This window comes from Chaetodon auriga, chromosome 12, assembly GCF_051107435.1.
Source record: "Chaetodon auriga isolate fChaAug3 chromosome 12, fChaAug3.hap1, whole genome shotgun sequence".
Taxonomy (NCBI): Eukaryota; Metazoa; Chordata; class Actinopteri; order Chaetodontiformes; family Chaetodontidae; genus Chaetodon; species Chaetodon auriga.
The window spans coordinates 20550355-20568922 of NC_135085.1; the positions used below are offsets into that span (position 1 = coordinate 20550355).

General features: G+C 42.3%; 1 protein-coding gene across 8 annotated transcripts in view; it reads left to right on the plus strand.

Moving 5' to 3' along the window:
• Positions 1–18568, plus strand: part of LOC143328808 (receptor-type tyrosine-protein phosphatase mu) — a 150221-nt gene that overhangs the window by 78316 nt on the left and 53337 nt on the right. For all 8 annotated transcript variants that reach the window (XM_076744141.1, XM_076744144.1, XM_076744142.1 and 5 more), the window contains 4 exons: positions 1052–1161; positions 5957–6158; positions 6793–6895; positions 16461–16734. In XM_076744141.1, the coding sequence (XP_076600256.1) occupies positions 1052–1161; positions 5957–6158; positions 6793–6895; positions 16461–16734 (689 nt within the window). The remainder of the gene's footprint in view (positions 1–1051; positions 1162–5956; positions 6159–6792; positions 6896–16460; positions 16735–18568) is intronic.

The window sequence follows — 18568 nt, forward strand, 5'->3', positions numbered from 1 at the left end:
TAATTGCCTGCTCTCTGCAGCAGACGTGCTTTATTGTTAAAGTTGTGACATTTTGATCTTTAGGATGGGTGGATAATTCTCCCCTGATCACAAACAGCTCGCGCTAAGGACAAGTTTGGGATTTTCTAAATACTTTTCGAGCACAGGAGTCAGACAACAAGCCAACAAGCCTCTGTGTTGTACGCTTGTTTCACCTCCTTCAAAGATGAAAGATCTTCTGTGTTGCCTCAGCAGACACAGGAAATGAACTCTATAGAAGTCTCAAGGAACCCCGGCCGCCAGATAACAAACAGGCTCAGCTGACGAAAAGAGAGTCTTGTCATGTCTGGCTCAGATATCTGTGGTTGGAAACTTGAAAGTGGCAACTGTTTCTCCCTCTCTGACTGCTGCGTGTCTGTGGATCTGTGAGTTTAGGGTCTCATGGGAACATGTGTACAGACAGGGTGTAGCTGTAGTTGCATTCTTGAAGATAAATCTTGGGGAAAAAAAAAAAAAAAAAAAAAAGACGTCTCCACATCATTCTGTTTCGCTTACAGAATGAAAGCAATTCACATGAGGGGTTAAAGGACTAGATCTCTTTGGCAGCGTCGCAATACAAGTAAACATTGCGGAAAGATTAAGATTCGCGCTATTCCCACGAGGTGACTAGTCGCTAGTTCATCTTTGTTTGCGACACATTTTTATCTGTGCAAAAATGTTCAGTTTTGCTGCGAAACATGTATCACGGTGTGTGTTTTGAGTGACAATGACTTCAAATAATCTCACAAATTCCTATTAAGGTGTGTTTGACTTTGGCTCAGGGCCATTTGTGTACTGCAGGTCCTTGAAAAGCTCTTTTATTGATTGTTTAATGCACACCTTAAATGGTAATAGAAAGGATGAGCTGCCGCCGTTCAGCTTTTTATTGACGGCTTTTTAACTTGACAAACACATGCACAATACGCAGCCGTGGAAATGCTACTGTGCACGCTTTTTTTAAACGTACTTCCACCTTGAAAATTACCACTCTGTCGCCAGTGTTGAGACACGTGTCTGTGATCATTTCCCACAGTGCCGGGGGCCGTTCCTCTGGAGTCCATTCAGGGCAGCGCCTATGAGGAGAAGATCATCCTGAAGTGGAGAGAACCAGCGCAGACCTACGGGATCATCACCCAGTACGAGGTACAGCAAACACCAGAGCCGTCACCCTTTTGAGTAGTTAGCACGTGACTTCCAGTATTAATCTGCTTTTTCTCCCCCACCTCTCTGTGGATTGTGTGCAGCTTCTTTGAGTCCTTCTGTGTGATGGTCGGTGGTGCTGCCAGAGAAGATGCTCAGACTGATTTTTTTTTTTTTTTTATCATGTGAATCACTTTGTTTTGTTGGGCTTGGGTTTGGGAATTAGGGTGCATCTGCTAGTTTGCTGACAGTCCACACAACAAAGAGGTACAGTGTTTCATGAATTACCAGTCAAACCAGGCACATTCCCGTAAATCAGACTGTTTTTGAAGAAAGCCACGAAACTGGATTAAATAAGGTTGGACCAAGTAACCATGGAAACCTTTTCTCTCAGATCAACCTGGACCGGTAGACGGATGTTACATAGCTCCCTCACACAAGGAGAAAACATAAATGATGACCGTACATTTTGGAATTTAACATTAAGTTTAACGAGAATATTAAGAGAAAGCTGCACTTTTAGCCACATGCATTATCAGAATAACTGCACTAGGCAGTAGACAAACACACATCCACATGCATACGGTCAGGCATGTTCAGTTTTGACATCCCGCCATCCCGTCGGCCGGTTTGTGTGTTTTTCCTGTGCCGTCCAGAAGCTGTTGTCCATCTGTCGTCCGTCTGAGTCCATGTGAACGCAGCAGACAATGAAATGACTCCGTCAAAGTCCCTCCTGCTCAGCCCTTTATCATAAAATAAACCATCTTTCCCTACGCATAAATTACTTAAGTAGGCTCCTTTTAAAGTTGTATTTTCATCTTGGACGTGTTAAAGTTAAATAACAAATTTATTTACTGGACTCACGTCCAACTTGACACTCCGACGAGGGGAGCAAAGTCAGCTGACGGCAGAATTCATCAGGATGGCTTTAATTAGTTATTATGCCAGCTTAGCTCTAAATTATAGTTGTGGAACAGCTTAAACCTGAATCAATTTATTAGGCTCACTCAAGCCAAGGTTTCCACAATATGCTCATCTTTATTTAACAACGTTTATGAAGCACCCAAGTGCTTTGTGTCTCACCCTTGTTCATGTTTTCAACTCGGATAGAATCAACTGCGAACTGCCGCCGTCTCCCGTCCTTCAATACATGTGCGACCTCTAAAGAAAATGCATTCTGTGAAACGCACCTCGAGCAAGTATCACGATTCAGCGCCAAGCAAATGTTGACATAAGGCTCCACACAGCCCCTGCCAGCTTTGTCCAGGAGCTGCATTGAGTCTTGAATAATAGAAACAGTCTCCACACACACACACGATATATGTACACATTGATCTTAACCAGCTTAAGGTGGAAGTAATCCTCCAGCCTTTCCCACAGATTGATTCTCCTCTGTTGATTCTCCCTCTTGTCACCGCTTGCTCACGCTTGATATTTTGACGAGGTTAGCAGTCGTTGGCAGGGCTGTTTCTCACACGAGGAGAGCAGATTGAATAGTAAAAGCGATGCAATCAGCGACGTCGCAGGGGCTGCTCCATCCGCTGCCATGCCGTCAGCTGACTGAGGCGAATGAAATATGAAATAGATATTCTCACAGCGGCACAAAGACATTTCAGTCAAGGCAGGAAAGTCCTAAAGAATCATAACAAGGCCTGTTTATTCAAGTGTGTGTAGTGCGGCGTTGTGTCCCGTGCACTTAGAGGTGCTGGCAGAGAGAAGGAAAACAATGTCCATTACAACAGTAGGTTTACTGCACACTTAATCACTTTTAGAGCAACATGTTTCAGTTGTTTATCTTTTTAAAATTTCATGGAACAAGTAAATGCATTTAGAGAAAATGGTTTGCATTGCTGCTTTTTCAGGTTCTCTCATATTTATGTTGATGCAAATGTGTTTCACTTAGAAAATAGCCACTCCAGGCTATTATACTCACATACTGCAGCAATTACTTCTCTCTGCCTCTGTCTGGGAGGCCTTTACAGTATAGCAACGTGGTTATAAGACATGATTAAGAGCAGCTCTAGTTTCCCCTACATTATCTAGAATCACAGGTCTTATTTTTGAGTGAAAAGGAGCATTAATATTCATCTTAAACAGGGTGACAGATGAGGAAAATCTAGAAAGCCAGCAGCTTGCTCCAGGTGTGTTCCCCTCGCTGTGCTACAGTCTGACTCTCCGGTTTAAGAAAGTAACCCACAATATATTCTGCCGACATTCCCCAGAAGTTGCTTCTTACAAGTCAGGACCTTGCTTTGATTTGACATTATCAAAGGACTCAAAGTGAAATACGTCTGACAAGACCTGATATCAAAGAGATTTCAGCTCCATTCCTTTCTGACCAAGCTCGTCGAATGCCATCTCATTGGCAACTCTTCAGACAGACAGGAGCCCTCGTCTCTTTAAAAGGTATAGAGCAGATTTCCAATCGTTCTTCGCTCAGCAGCCGTGTTTAGCGATACAAATGAATTGTGAAGTAGCATCATGTTTATCATAATGATGCTGCGGTAAGTAGATGTTGTGCGTCCCATTACCTTTTAGGGAAAGAGACGCTATTAGAAAAAGTACATTTTCAGACAGCTAAAAGCACTTTTAAGTAACGCTGTTTCCCTTAAAAGCCGTTCTGCTATTGTTATAAAACATGCAGCCTTTTCAGATGACTAAAATGTAGATTATTAATGTTTACTGTTGGTCTGCCAATGGATGTTAAGCAGAGTTTAGGTGGGTTTTCGGCTCCACTCCATTTTATTTTATGACAGGAAGGAATATACAGCATCTCTCACCAGCCGTTATTTAGCTTTCTTCATTATTTCCCGAATGAAGGTGCCAGAGATTAAACAGGCGTTTATGTTTTATGAATGCTTCATAAATTTGACATTTACCTCCCTCACACAGAAAAATGTAAACCAACACGATTTAAAAAGCTGAATATATCAGATCGAGTAATAGTTACAAGCAATCCCAAATTAATTTGCTCAAATGTTCTCTATTATTTTTCCCGTCAGTTCCATTATAATTGTAAAAACCTGTCCATGTGCCCAGTTTTGACAAGTCATTTCAAATTCCTCTCCCTGAAATGTTATGATATAGGATTTGGCATCACGGACTCATTTCACAGACAAAGACTAAATGAGAAGGCCTCGAAGCATTTCAAAAGTTGATGGACACAAATTATGCAGCACTCCTAACTCCCTTTGTGTTCCTTAATTGGAATTATAATGGAGGTTTTCCTTTACGAGCAGAGGCATTTTCTTAAAGTGGGACTTTACAGTTATTCAAAATGGATATTAGCAAAAACACTCACCTTAATGCTTCCCTCCAGAGCTCCCTGTGTTTATTAATGGAGAAGGAATACATTAAGTGCATTTCTTCTCTCCTTGAAACCACAAACCTGCAGCAGCTTTGGTTGAAAAATATTAGGTACTCTTAGGCTTTTACGGCAGAATCTAACCACCGTCATGAGACGCCACCTCTCCATAGTCCTTTTGTACCTCACTAATGTTGGAAATGCTGGCATAAAGCCGTGAAGTAAGAGCTTGTTTTCTCAACACAAGGCTTTTTAAAGATTGCTCTGTGGCATTTGACTTTTCTGAGAAGTACAGAGGAGAAAGAGAAACCAATTTAAAACCTTTGTGTTGGACCACAACCCCGACTGCTCAGAAGTTGGGACTCAAAAACAAAATGAAATCGTTGCGAACAAACTGTCTTTACCAACAACAGTTTCACAAAGTGAGCTCATGCAGTAATATCCTTTATCCAATCATGTGTCCACAAACTGTTGAACCTCGCTCCAACCTCGCTTGTGAACGACTGAGCCTTTCCAGGATGCCCCTTTCACACCCAATCATGATACTATCACCTGTCACCAATGAGCCTGTTTACCTGTGGAACGTTCCAAACAGGTGTTTTTGGAGCGTTATATTTATCACACATTCTCTTTTATTTATGTTTTACACAGCGTCTCAACTTGTTTGGAATCAGGGTTGTACATTATACTCTAAGTGTTTCCAATATTTTGTCAGATAATTTGATATTATATCGTATAAGATACGATAAGAAAGTTCTTTATTAATCCCAAAGTGGGGAAGTTTGCAGTGTTCAGCAGCAAAGGGGATAGTATGATAATATGAAGCATCAGTAAGAAAAAAAAGGCAAAATATGATAAAGACCTCATGTTGTCCAAGTTTAAGTGTCTACAGCCGTGTTAGTTGCACCTGTGAGGCTGTGCTCAGGTGGCGTTTTGGGCTAAATGCTAATGTCAGCATGCTAATATGCTGAGGGTCACAATGCTGATGTTAAGCAGGTGTATTTTAGTTGAACATATTAGCATGCTAACATTTAGCTATTAACACAAAGTGCACGTGAGGCTGGTGGGAGTGTCGTTAGTTTGCTGGTTTTTGTTCATAAACTGAAGAACTGCACCAATTGAATGTTTGACTGATGATTGTACAGTACAAGTAGTCCTAATTAAGCCGGCTGTTCAGAAGGACACACACAAAGAAGAACAATATAAATAATGATATGGTCACATGTGTTTCGGTTGTTGTTCTGCTTTGTGTTTTTTGGTAGCACAGGAGTAGTTCAGGGGAGGAAAGAGTTAGGAAAACTCTCACCACCATGAGTGGGATAGAAGACCTCAACACAGCGAGTTCAGAAAATGCTTGAGCTTGCCGAGCCACTTGGATGCCTCCAACATAAAACGTTTTCATTCAACGAATACAAATCCTCCTCAGCTGAAGAGAGCAGAGCGCAGACTAGTACCAGAGGCCACTCTCAGAATATTCATTTTCTTCCTTCCTAGATCTCCTACAAGGCGGTGAGCTCTTTTGACCCTGAGCTGGACCTCTCCAACCAGAGTGGGAAGGTAGTGAAGCTGGGCAACGAGACCACCCACATGTTCACAGGCCTCTACCCAGGCTCCACGTACTCCTTCACCCTGCGCGCTAGCACAGCCAAGGGCTACGGCCCCCCTATCATCACCCAGTTCACCACCAAGATTTCAGGTCAGCTGGGTCAACAGCATGGCCAGTTATTGTGTGGATGATGCCGAATGAGTAATGTACCACTCACCGCCGCTGGAGGTCTTTGTGTCCAAATGTGTGAATGGAAAATCAAACTCAACCAAAGTTAGACAGCACTGGTTTTACTTTTCTGAAGTCATTCTTTTGTCTCAAAGGATGCGTTCACATCTATCTGTATAATCCACCGTACTGTACATACATGAGCTCGAATACCTTATATCCTTTATCACTGAACCAGCTATGTGATTGGTAAATTTCAGTGTTATTTAGCAGAAATGTCTGATTAACCAAAGACAATTTGTAATACTTGATTTCAGATATGACCATGAGGTTTGCTGGCAGTTTTTCTTACTTTCTGCAGCCTGTCAATGCTTTGAAGACTTTCCTTTGTGACAGCAGCAAATGTTTCCTCCTCTGTTATTGCTGCATGTAATGATTAAATGTCACTATAAAGGTAAAAGGCAGCAAGTGCTCAATGTAAAAGCAAGAAAACTGGCTTTGCTTTTCTTCTATTTGCTGTCGAGCTGGGTGACTCACTGTACAAGGTGACTTGATGTTGACCAAAACTGAACTTTGCAGCGCAGTAAAACCTTTTTCTGTTCGTTTTTTTTCTCAGCTCCTTCAATGCCGGCGTATGACCAGGAGACCTCTCTGAACCAGACGGACAGCACGGTCACTGTGCTGCTTAAACCTGCCCAAAGCAGAGGCGCACCTGTGAGGTAGGTTTTCACAATAAGGACTCGCACACAGCACAGGGTAAAGACAACAAAACAGCACAGCAGAACACCAGGAACGACCATCAGTAACAAAAAATTATCAAAGAGCTTGTGTTCATCAATACCCCTCTGCGAGGGAATGTTACCAGGGAATTCAGTACCTTACCATACGCATCTAATTTTCTAAGCTTTATTTGTTTGTGGATTTTTGATCCTGTGAAAAAGAAGCACAGCCTTTGAAGATGAAAACACAAAACCCGGTGCAGCCAAGGCTAGCTTCAGGATCTCTTTCCTTTACATGTCTTTTATGTACCGAGCTGCCCACCACGAGCCACCGCGGGCTTCCTGGGAACGGAGGATCCCTTGCTGCTTCGTGCTGCATTTATTAGTCACTTACGAGAGAAGCAGTGTAGCTCTTTTGATAAAATCCCAAATTAATGGACAAAAGTTACCATTTCCTCCAAGGCCACTTTGGGCTTCTAGCTGTGTGCTTGATCGTCTTTTTGTTCATATTAGTTGGTGAGCTGTATGTGTGTGTGTGTGTGCACGCACATGTGTGTTGTTAATCTTATTATATGTGGTACCAACATATAAGGTGAGGGGAGAAGATACTTTATTGTTTGGCCGTTTAAGCTATTCTGTATCTGAAGCTCATCTGTTTTTATCTCTTCCAAAATTGACATTGAGTGTGATGAGTCTCTTCACATTAACATAACATAAAACATAAGAATATTAAGGAAAATACGTTTATTTATTATCTTGATTAGAGTTAGATGGAAGGATTGATAACACACTATTTTGCTGTTAAATGGCTAGCTTAGCTTAGCTCTGGAAGCAGGGGAGATCAGCTAGTCCAGCTGTGCCCAAAGGTAAAAAGAAATCCACCGACCAGCGGCCGTGTTTGGGCTAACACATTACTTCTGTGATCGCTGCATTGTGTGACTGTTACACTGTGTGACTGCGGTGTTTTAAAGGGTTAATCTGGATCCAAATGAGCTTGTTAAAATACCAAAGTCACACATTAACACAATCAAACAAACCATTCGCGGCAGCGGTAGACCAGCAGCCCCCATGTTCTGTGAGGTAAAATGACTGTTTTTGTCAAAGGAGTCTGGTGGCTTCGAGCAGAGCGATGTAACGCCTCTTTCTGGTCAATTAAAAATGATCTTACGCTTTAAGAAAAAGGTCTTTCTCTGTAGGGATCTTAATGTTGTCAGACACTGTCAGTGGCAGAAACAAGCACTTTTATAAGCTTTTTACTGGGGCCTGCTGTGACTTGTGCAGCGGTCGTCAACTTATCACAAGGTCAGTGGTTCGATCGCTGGCCCTTGAGTCTACGTGTCGAAGTATCCTTGAGCAAGATACTCCCGATGCTGTGCCAGCGGTGCATGGTTACTCCTCGTAATGCACAGGTGGCAACTCGCCATCATTGTACGAATGTGTGTGCAAATGGATGAATCCTGGCTTTGTGTTGTGGAGCGCTTTGAGCGGTCGTTAAGATTAAGAAATGCTATATAAATACAGTCCATTTACCGTCTTAGGCGACGCACTTTGACGGGCGCAGTTGCCAGCGGGGATTACGGTACAGCCATCGTAGCCATCAGACTGTCGGCTGATGTGATCTACTGGACCAATTCCAACACTTTTTTGTAATTATTAACCATTTAAACACCAAAATAGGTGAAAACAAGGGTCCAGGTTTAAAAATACCAGAATTACCCTTCAATGCCAGAGACTGGACTCACTTCTTCAGTGAGGACTGGTACACACTTATGCCTGCTGTAAAACTCAATTTTACACCATCAACTCATCTGAGTCCTCCAAAGATTACAGCCCTGAGATCTTTAGTCAGGCTTGTCAGCTCATGTTTACCTTATGTGCAGCTGCCCAGATTAATGCCCCATCGCCAAATGGAGAGGCCTGAGCAAGAAAGACAGAGTGATCGGTTTTTAATCTTCTCGCAGGTACAATTCAGAAGGCCTTACTCAGGCTGCCATTCTTTCACTGGACTAATTACAAACCCCTAATTATAATTAACAGAGTGCCGTGAATCGGTGCTTCCATTAATTAGCATTCTGGACTGCTCTTTTGTTTACTGTTGGAAGGCATGCTCACTTCACGACCAGATGAAAGAGATTTGTCTTTGGAGATATAAACTTTAGTTTAGCTTCATTCAGTTTGTCTGAGCTCAGACTTAACTGTGCACCAAGGCTTTACAGCCCAGCTACGGTGAATCTGTTTTATATGGGGATTCACTCGGGGTGAGCGCTTGTTTATTCTTAAATAAAAAAGAAAATAATGTGCTTTGATACTGACATTTCGTTGTGAGGATCATATATGTTTAATGAGACTCTCGAGATCATCCATTAAAAAAATTCATCACCATTCATCAGTGGAGTTCAGTACATGGCACAAGTACACCTCAGAACTAATTGATGCATCCTTTGATCACAGCAGAGCCTCTCCACATCTAAACTTTGGAGGTTTTCAGGTACACATTTCTTTTCCCACCTCCTCCCTTCTCCTGAATCTCGCAGGACATAAAGGCCAGTGTGCCGCCTGGCTGTGTGCACTCAGTGTCTCGCAAAAAATCTGAATTGCAAAAGAAAGTATGTGGCCAAGGGCAGCAAACAGGAGAGATGATGATGCAGGCCCAAGACGAGATACTGGCAGGCTTTTGAAGTTGTTTTGCACCTCCAGCTCGAGTGGCACGCGATGCTTTGAAAATCTAAGGTGGCTGTAAAGTGGCCTCCATTCAGAGGAGTTGAGTCAGGAGGTCTGTTGGGATCTGCTGTCTGGCCAATAATGATAAATTTAGTCATCTGAATTTCCCCAGCTCAAAAAATAACAACATCTCTAATCTCCTTTGGCTTAGAGGGTTGAGGTGCATGACTAAGGGACGTCCTCAGTTGAGGCACCATAAAGAGATGTTTTCCAAAATGTTCTATGACCTGGAGCACCGAAGGAGTCCCTGAAGTCAAAAACTGTCCCCGTCAGTCCATTGAAGAGTTAGCATTTTGTCAACTAAGGGCTTAAATTTCGCACCAAAGTTTGATTTAATTTTGTGCAGCCGCTCATGTTGCAAGAGTAGCCATCGCTCTTCTAGAGCAGCGGCAGCTCATTTTGAAATTGAACACTTTATGAAATCAGTTTTAAAGCCCCTGTGATATAGGGATTTGACAGGGGAGAACACTGATCCGCAGCACTACAGAGCCGAGCAGCATGAAGCTTGATTTGATAACGCAATCTTGCACACTGATTGGGTTTGGGAGGTAATAGAGCTCCAGACATTTGAGTTTCAAACAGCAGATGTTTTGCTGTAATACAGGAAGGGGAGCGAGCTGATCACACGATAACTCTGGTTCATGAAAAAAATCAAGATGAAACAGACGACAAATGTCCATTTCACTTCAGCATCCTGCAGTCATGCTGAAGTCAGATCATATTTCAGATAGATCTGGGCAGACGTTGTCACTGCTGAGGGAAGCAGACGATTTTTCATATTTGTGTAATTGCTAATCGGTATAACATTTCCAACTTGGATTTGGCTTCTAATCTCTGGGGACGACACGCGTAGCCGGGAACAGTTTTTACCAGAGGGGACACTGTTCCTTTAAGAGGATTAGTGAACTGTCTATCAGTCATGTCGTGTTTAACTAATGTTTGCAATGGCCCCTCGTCAGGGCCAGAATACGCCTCCTCACTCCGTAGCATCAAAATAAATGTTTACATGCTTCTGCAGAAATAAATGATTTGGGATGCTTTCCTTATCATTCATACCACTAAATCAGCCCTCTCTCTCTTTCTGCCTTAACCTTTGCCTTGAGCAAGCTCACACACACACACACATGCATAAACAGAAGAAGCTGGAAAATACAGCAGTTTCCGGCATTGTAAATAGCATATTGAGGAAATGGAGTTCCACTGTAGTTTATACCCTGTAGCATCAGATTATCTGTGCTCAACCATGGCCTTTAAATCAGTTAAGTGATTTTCTACAGTCCTAAAATAAGCACTAACTTTCTTTGATCACGGCATAGCGAACGCTAATAGCTGCGCCTAAACGTGACACAACTCAGTGCTTTTTACGATTTAATGGCAAATGTAATCTATGGCACCTTCTAATTTGTTTGCTTTATAGCTTTATGGACGCCAGGGAAATATAAAGAATAAAAAGACATGGAGGAAGGATGCTGGGTCAGGAGAAGTGCGTTAGTTACAACCGCTCTTAAATCAGACATATAGACATGTAGAGCCAACCGATTGGCATTAGAGAGAGAGAGAGAGGCAGTGATTGAAATGCTCCCCGTACACCTTCCCTCATCTGCTCAAACAGCCTGGAGTTCTCCCCCTATCAGCCCACATGAAAAATAAATCTGAGTTTCAGGTCACAATCCAGTCGATTCCGAGTCAATCCGCCATAATTGGTTGGCGTCACATGGCGGCAGAGCTGAAATCTATCGGGCAGCAAGGCTGGAGGAGGCCTAATTGGTGTCAGCTCGGGTTGCACCGCTGCTGCAGGAGTACAGGTCTGCCCTGCCGGCCCCCCCCCCCGGCAGACCACTTTTAACAGCTCACGCCATTCTTCTCATACGCCCCCCCCCCCCCCCCCCGCTCCTCTTGCTCTCCTTGTCTTTCCGTCTTCTGCTCAGGGAGCGAAGTTGAGGATTTCAGCACTTTTGGAATTAAGTGCAATTACGCACCTTTCACAGAGGCGTGCGGTGTGAGCAGTGGGTTTCCTCTCCCGACTTTTCCTTTTAATCTGTGCTCGGTGTGTTTGTGAGGGTTTAGTTAGCTGTTAGCACAACGACTAACCTGTTCATCGCTTGCATATAGCAGAATAACAGAGTGGGTGAAGAGCATTGCTAATAAAACGGGACTATTTTTTGAAATGCACAGGAAATCACAGCATCAGCAAGAAGCTAATTATGTTTATTCAGATTCTATTCTTGAGTACAGGTACTTGTACTGTGAGTACACCCATTTTATGCAATGCTATTGAACACAGCCTGAATTGGGATATTGTGCAGAACATAAACGAAACAGAATGTGATAACTTGCGATCCTCTTTGACATATATTGAGTTGAAAACAGCACAAAGACAATATATTTAGTGTTTGACCTCATCAGCTTCATTGATTTTTATAAATATCGGCTTATTCTGAATCTGATGCAGCAACACGCTTCAAAGACTGGGAAAGATGTGGAACGCTCCAAAAACACCTGTTTGGATCATTCCGCAGGTAAACAGGTTCATTGGTAACAGGTGAGAGTATCATGATTGGGTAAAGGATGTTACTGCATGAGCTCAGGAACACTTTGTAAAGCCTCATGTTTATTCAACAGCTATAGGTGCAACTACATTTGAGATTGATCTTCTATGATCATTAAAAATATGGATTGTTATAGATGCAACCACCCAAGAAGCAGTTTGAATTAGTTCCACCTCAACCAACCACAACAAAGTACTGCATAATTATTCAACAATGATAATGATCCAGTATTATGATACTGGAACACTGGAAGGGTTCACTCTGCATGATGAGTACTTGCACTTTTGATTACTTAAATAATGCTGAATTTTTGTACTTTTGCTACTTCCGTAAATTATCTAAATACTTCTTCCATCATTGGAAAATAAGTAGTAATTCTCTGGTTGGCATCAAATCAAATGAAACATCAGCCATAAACAGACTGTTTTGTTCTTATCGCGTCGTTGTTGTTCATCAGTTTGTTGTTTTTCTGTTGCTCATTTAAATCGAGAACATGACTGAATGACTCTGGTCTGTCAAAATGACTCATGATGTAAATTGTGAACTCAGCATGAGGTGACAAAGGTGTCAGCTGCTCAAAGGCACATTAACATGACAGCAGTAATTACCGAAAAAAAAACAAAAAAAAACCAGAATCACTGCATTTTCAAACTGCCATCATGAAACTCTTGATTCAGTTTTATATTTCATAGGCAGCTGATGTGGAAACAGTGCAGTGTATGTGTATATAAGACCGAGGCGGGGCGCTCCTTTAAATATTTTATAGGCGTACAGCAAGTTACCGCAGAAAAAAAGGCTTTAAATGAAACCAGTGAAGTGGGTATTATTGTCGCAATCACTTACAAAGATGAACAAAACATTTTTATTAAATTGCAAATTTATTGTGAGCCCGTTTTCAGTTTCTTGCTGCAGTGAATATTCTGTGGAAGGGAAGCAGTGATTCAGATTTCCACATTACACGACTTCCTACCCTTGGAGCCTCATAGCCTTTGGCACTTGGTATTTTGCCTGAGGAAAGGAAGTCCTATTCACACTGTGTCTATCATTAAGTCATGGCACAGCCACATCATCATATCATAAGAAGCCACCTGGGGAAAGCCAGCTTTTGTTTTCATTTCACTAACTGCAGATTGATTTGGAATATAAAGTACCAATATGGGCAAGCTCTAAGTGTATATTGCTACAGCAAAGCGAAAACAAAGATATTGTGGCCATTATTTGTACAAGACAAAGCTGATAGCCGGGGAAAAAAAATATAGACAGAGGAAGTTTTCTTAGCATATATCCTAAAAGAATGGTCGCTGTTTATCCATTAAACCTGATGGGAACTGTCATGTGATTGACAGCAGCCGTCATTTTAAATGCTCGTCCCATCATAGCTCACATCAGATCTGAGCGTTTTGGCCGAGGCCCCTCATCACTCATTTCTATGCCGCTCTGCAGCTACTTAAGGGCCTCCCATGCACCACCTCCGCCTGCCCTTTGACCTCTGCTCTCAATAGGGGACAGTAATTAAAGGCCGATGTCGCCTGCAGACTCTCAGCAGGATTAGATATTTCATCGCCTCCCGGCCCAGCACTAAATGGGAGAGCTCTGAGGAATTGGGACACACCCACAGAAAGCAAAGGGGATTTACTAATGACACTGCAAGCACCTTATGATAAACTGTAGGGTTAAAGAGCACATGCTGTACACACAGGGGACACTTAATCATCCAGTACCAACCGCGGGGAACAATTGATCATCTCCAGAGCTGTTTGTACTGTGACCATAAAGCTTCGTTGTGCAGCCACTACAGTGCACGTTTTCTTTGACAGAGGTATTTTTTCTATTTCTTCTAATAATGTGGGCTAAGGGAAAATGTTCAGGGTCATCTAAGTTCTGCATCCAGCCAAGTCAATTAGAACTGGTACAATTAAATGAATGATTAGATAGATTGACATGGTTGTTTGCAAAATAGACTAATAAATTGACACACGCACAAAGAGAGTGATATGCATCTTTATATGTATTCATAAGAAATTCTAATCAATCTAATCTGTGACGAACGCAGCTGGAAGCAGCTTCTCTGTACGAGGGAAATTGGGCTACTGTAAACATTATTGATATCTCGTAAAGGTGAGGGATGGTCCGCAAGATGACACTTAAAAATACCCTGTGGGACTTTCCTGTAAGCAAACATAAAGCAAGAAGTTCAGTTTACATTTGTGCCCCATTTACAGCTGACATTAACATGAACATCTGTATCCAGATAAGGAACAAACACGTGCTCAGTGCAGGGAGGTGGTCGGCTAACTCTTCAGCAAAACTACGGATTTAAAAATGACTTGCATATTGACATCTGATCACATTGTTTGCAGAATCAAGGTTAGTCATACCAAGTGTAAACGCGGTGGATGGATGTCGTCGAGTCCGGATACATCATGCATGATACAAACAAAACGGACTCGCTTCAAAAATTGCTCCACAGCACCGCTAATAGTAAAAAAAAACCCTCAGAATTCAGTTCAACAATGTGCTAATTATTTGTTCATTATTATTTTTTTTATTTATGAACTCATCCAACTGTGATAAAACGGCGCTAAAATCAGAGATCATCTTTCCAAAACCAGTAACTAGTATTCATTCATTCATTCATGCATTTTTTCATACATTCATTCATCGAGCAGTCTTCTGTAATAATGGCTTGTTGTTTGCATGACTCTTTTGGAAATGGAACGCTAGTCCCCAATCATGGCTGGTTATTCTCCGTGGCAGCTGTAAACAGACTCTTTGTCACTCAGCGACTCAATAGATTTAACAGGTGGATGCGAGATGCATACTAACGTGAACGTCTATAAGACAGTCAGTCTCCCCCTCGAGCTAAGTGGCCGACTCGGAGACAATGTCATCTCTGTCAGAGGCACAGAGGGCTGCAGTTTTGATCTAGCTAAACACAAGGCTCAGATGGAGAGGAAATGGAAAGAGCCGTTAACCTTTTCAGTTGTTGAATAATGAAAATGCAAATAACGTTAGGCCCCGTCCTGTGTCACTGCTCATTTATCTTGCATTGTATTCTTGAGCCTGTCCTGTTCACTCGGATAAGCAAGTGAATTCGTTATGGGGCTCTTATTTGATTATTTAAGAAAATTAAGCTGTGAAGGACCGCAGTTGTTGAGCTGTACATAAATTTGATTATTGCATATTTTTTATCCGCTGCTCTACTCTTTAATGCATTTTTTAACTCAGAAAATAACATTTTCTTTGTCTTTTCTCCGCAGCTTCATCAGTAAAGTTTCACATTCTCACTTTTCCTTTAATTGCTTCACCCCATGTACACTGTACAGCTCTGCTTAAGCTAATCAATTCCAGCTTTAACCTTGCAGCTTGTTTTGTAACTCGTATACGCCAAAAGAAAACTTAAAAAGGTTTCAAAATGTGCTTTTCTACGCGGTAAAAATTCATTCAGTCTCCATTGACTGTGCATAAATGTTTTGTGTTGAAAAGGAAACTGCAAGGGAACTAAATGTTGACATGAATCTGCCCATTCTGTACCATGAAAGCAGCAAAAGATTAATATTTAACAGAACTGCATAAGGAAATATGGGAAATTAATGATATACAGTAAGAAATATTCTATATAAGTAATGTAAGATAGATAAGTAAGATATACATATCTGTGTTCATCTGTGCAGCTGATGTCTGTTAACAAGATGTTCAACAAATATTTTTTATGCAAAGAAAAAAATTGCCGAATTTACAAGAGGGGACAAATGAATAAGAATTTGTTGTAGACAGCATTTCACAACGTTTATAAAGTTTTCCCAAACTCAACAATTGACAAAACTGTGTAATTTTTAAAGGGAGTCTGGGGCTGATTTGCCACCTCAGATCACTCACACACGGGCTACTCTGGAGAACAGAGGTCCAATCTGAGTGAGGGTCATAAGAACACATTAAAAATACCAAGACAAGATCAGATCAGTTATGATCTGGATATCTTGATACAGTTCAAACTTTAAAACTTTTAGTGAACAAATCTGAAATGGCTGAATGAGAAATGCTTTTAAAAAAAACCCTCTCCAATCTCACGTCTAAATAAAGAGTCACTTCTAGAGACTTGGTGCTCTCTGAGATTTGGAGCTTTCAGCGCTGTGCTTCTGTGCCATTCATAAAGAGGCTTTTTTTTTTTTTTTTTTACACTTTGCAAGGCTAACGGGCAAAACAGAAAATGGGCCGCATTGCCAGTAGTGTTCTGCTGGTGCCTTCTTGGCCCGTCGGAGTCTGCTCATTCTGTTTGTGTCCTGTGTTTGCAGTGCGTACCAGGTGGTGGTGGAGGAGGAACGTCCACGCAGAGCACGAGGCACAGCAGAAATCCTGCGCTGCTACCCAGTTCCCATTCACTTCCAGAACGCCACGCTACTCAACTCCCAGTACTACTTCACTGCTCAGTTCCCCGCCGCCGGCATCCACTCGCCACAGCCCTTCACTGTGGGGGACAATAAGACCTACAACGGCTACTGGAACGCCCCCCTGCTGCCTCAGAAAAGCTACAGCATCTACTACCAGGCGGTCAGCACAGCCAACGGGGTGCGTGTTTTCATTTCATCCACGCAGTTTCAGCTGAAGTTGCACTAAGGTGTTCCCGATTTAGACATTTCTGGAAAAGTCTGGCCAGTCTGTTTCTCTCTGTGCAAAGTAACTAAGTACATTTACTCAAATATTGTACATAAGTACAGTTTTGAGGTGCTTTACTTACTTATTTGGCAGATTTTACATACAAAACACATGATCAGTTTATAAAATGTAATGGTTTTTTTTACAGATTAAACTACCAAAAGTATGAAATAGTTCAATTATTAGCTACAGCATTTAAAATCCGTGTGCACGTTTCTTCACCAGTGACAACAATCCAGTGATGTAATGCAAAGAAATATCCTGCTGTCCATAATGAGTACTTCAGCTCAACTTCCATCACTGCTTAAGAGCAAAAAGCAATAACAAAGATCACAAAGAAAGGCAGCACTTGTGATTCTAACTTCCCCAAGATCACACGTTGTGCGTTGCGTGCCAGGTTGACATTTTCTTTTTGTTTGACAGCGTGTCTCACAGCGCTGCGCTAATAAGTATGTACACTGTCTCAACTCAGCAACTAAACAATTAGATTAGCAAAGTCAAGAGAACGTCAAATTTGTGAGTTTAATTGAATGAACCCGCGAGCACTGACATCAGAAAAAAAACCAAATATCCTTAACTTAAAATTGAACCTGAAAGTTATTTCCTGTTTTTAGCTCTTTAGAGAGGACTTCCTGGTACACACTGCCCAGTCAAACCACGTCTCTCTTTTAAAATCATGTGCATATCCTCTTTAAAGTGTACATGAAAGATATTATGGTGGGTTTAATGATGCCGAATGAAAGGCTGACTGACAGGTTGATTGACGAGGCAGCTGAGAGGGACTGAAGTGGCTGAGCGCAGAACTCCCTGACTCCACACAGTAACTGCTCACATAGGCAGACACATGCACGCAGCAGCACAATTGCATTTGGCTTCTGCTAGATGTGTCAGTCCTCTGGCGGGATGCACCAACAGCACTGTCTGCACTCTTAATAGGCTACAGCAGGGTCAAGCGCAGAATGCAGAGCTCCGTGCGGTGACATGCTCTCTCCCTCCATTACTGTTGCCCTGTTCTCCTGACTTTTCCAATGGAGCTCTACGCCAAATGCCAGACAAGCCTTTGATCAACGGCATTTAAGAGAGGCCGTCGTCCCGGCGGCAGTTAAGTGTGGGAGGCAGGCGACAACAGCGGCGTTGCCGATCGTACAGGTCGAAGCCTCTGTCATCAAGTGGCACTTGGTGGGGCCCTCCCTCCACGGAGCCGCTGCAGACAGCTCAATGGCGACTTCGAGAGCCCCACTGATTGTGGTCCTGAATGAGAATCACCATAAACAGGCTCTTTGAGAAACACCGGCACGTCTTAAAGGAGGCAATAGAAACAACACGTGCGGCAGGGCTGAATCCAATTAGCGAGTGTGCTCTTGAAAGTAAAGCATCGGCGGGCTGAAACTTTCCAGGGTGAATCAGCGGGTGCTGTGAATTGGCTGATAGTGCTCACAGAGAGTCGCTTGTTGACGCAGGAAAAAGCTCCTTCCTCTGTGATGGATGCGTTTCTGACATTATTTTTATTTTTTCATCTGCAAGAAGCAAACGCACTCTCTTTCATTTAGCCGTCACTGTCGACGCTTAGCACCGCAAGCTTTAATTAATGTGTAATGATGTTGGAGTGATTTGTTTGGGCCTGTTAAACAAAATTAGCACTTAGAAAAGGTGAGTGCCATCCATACCTAGAATTTTTTTAGCCCTCTATTCAAATACAAATTTAATATAATTTCTTGTAATGTTGCCTTTAACAAAAGGACCGTCT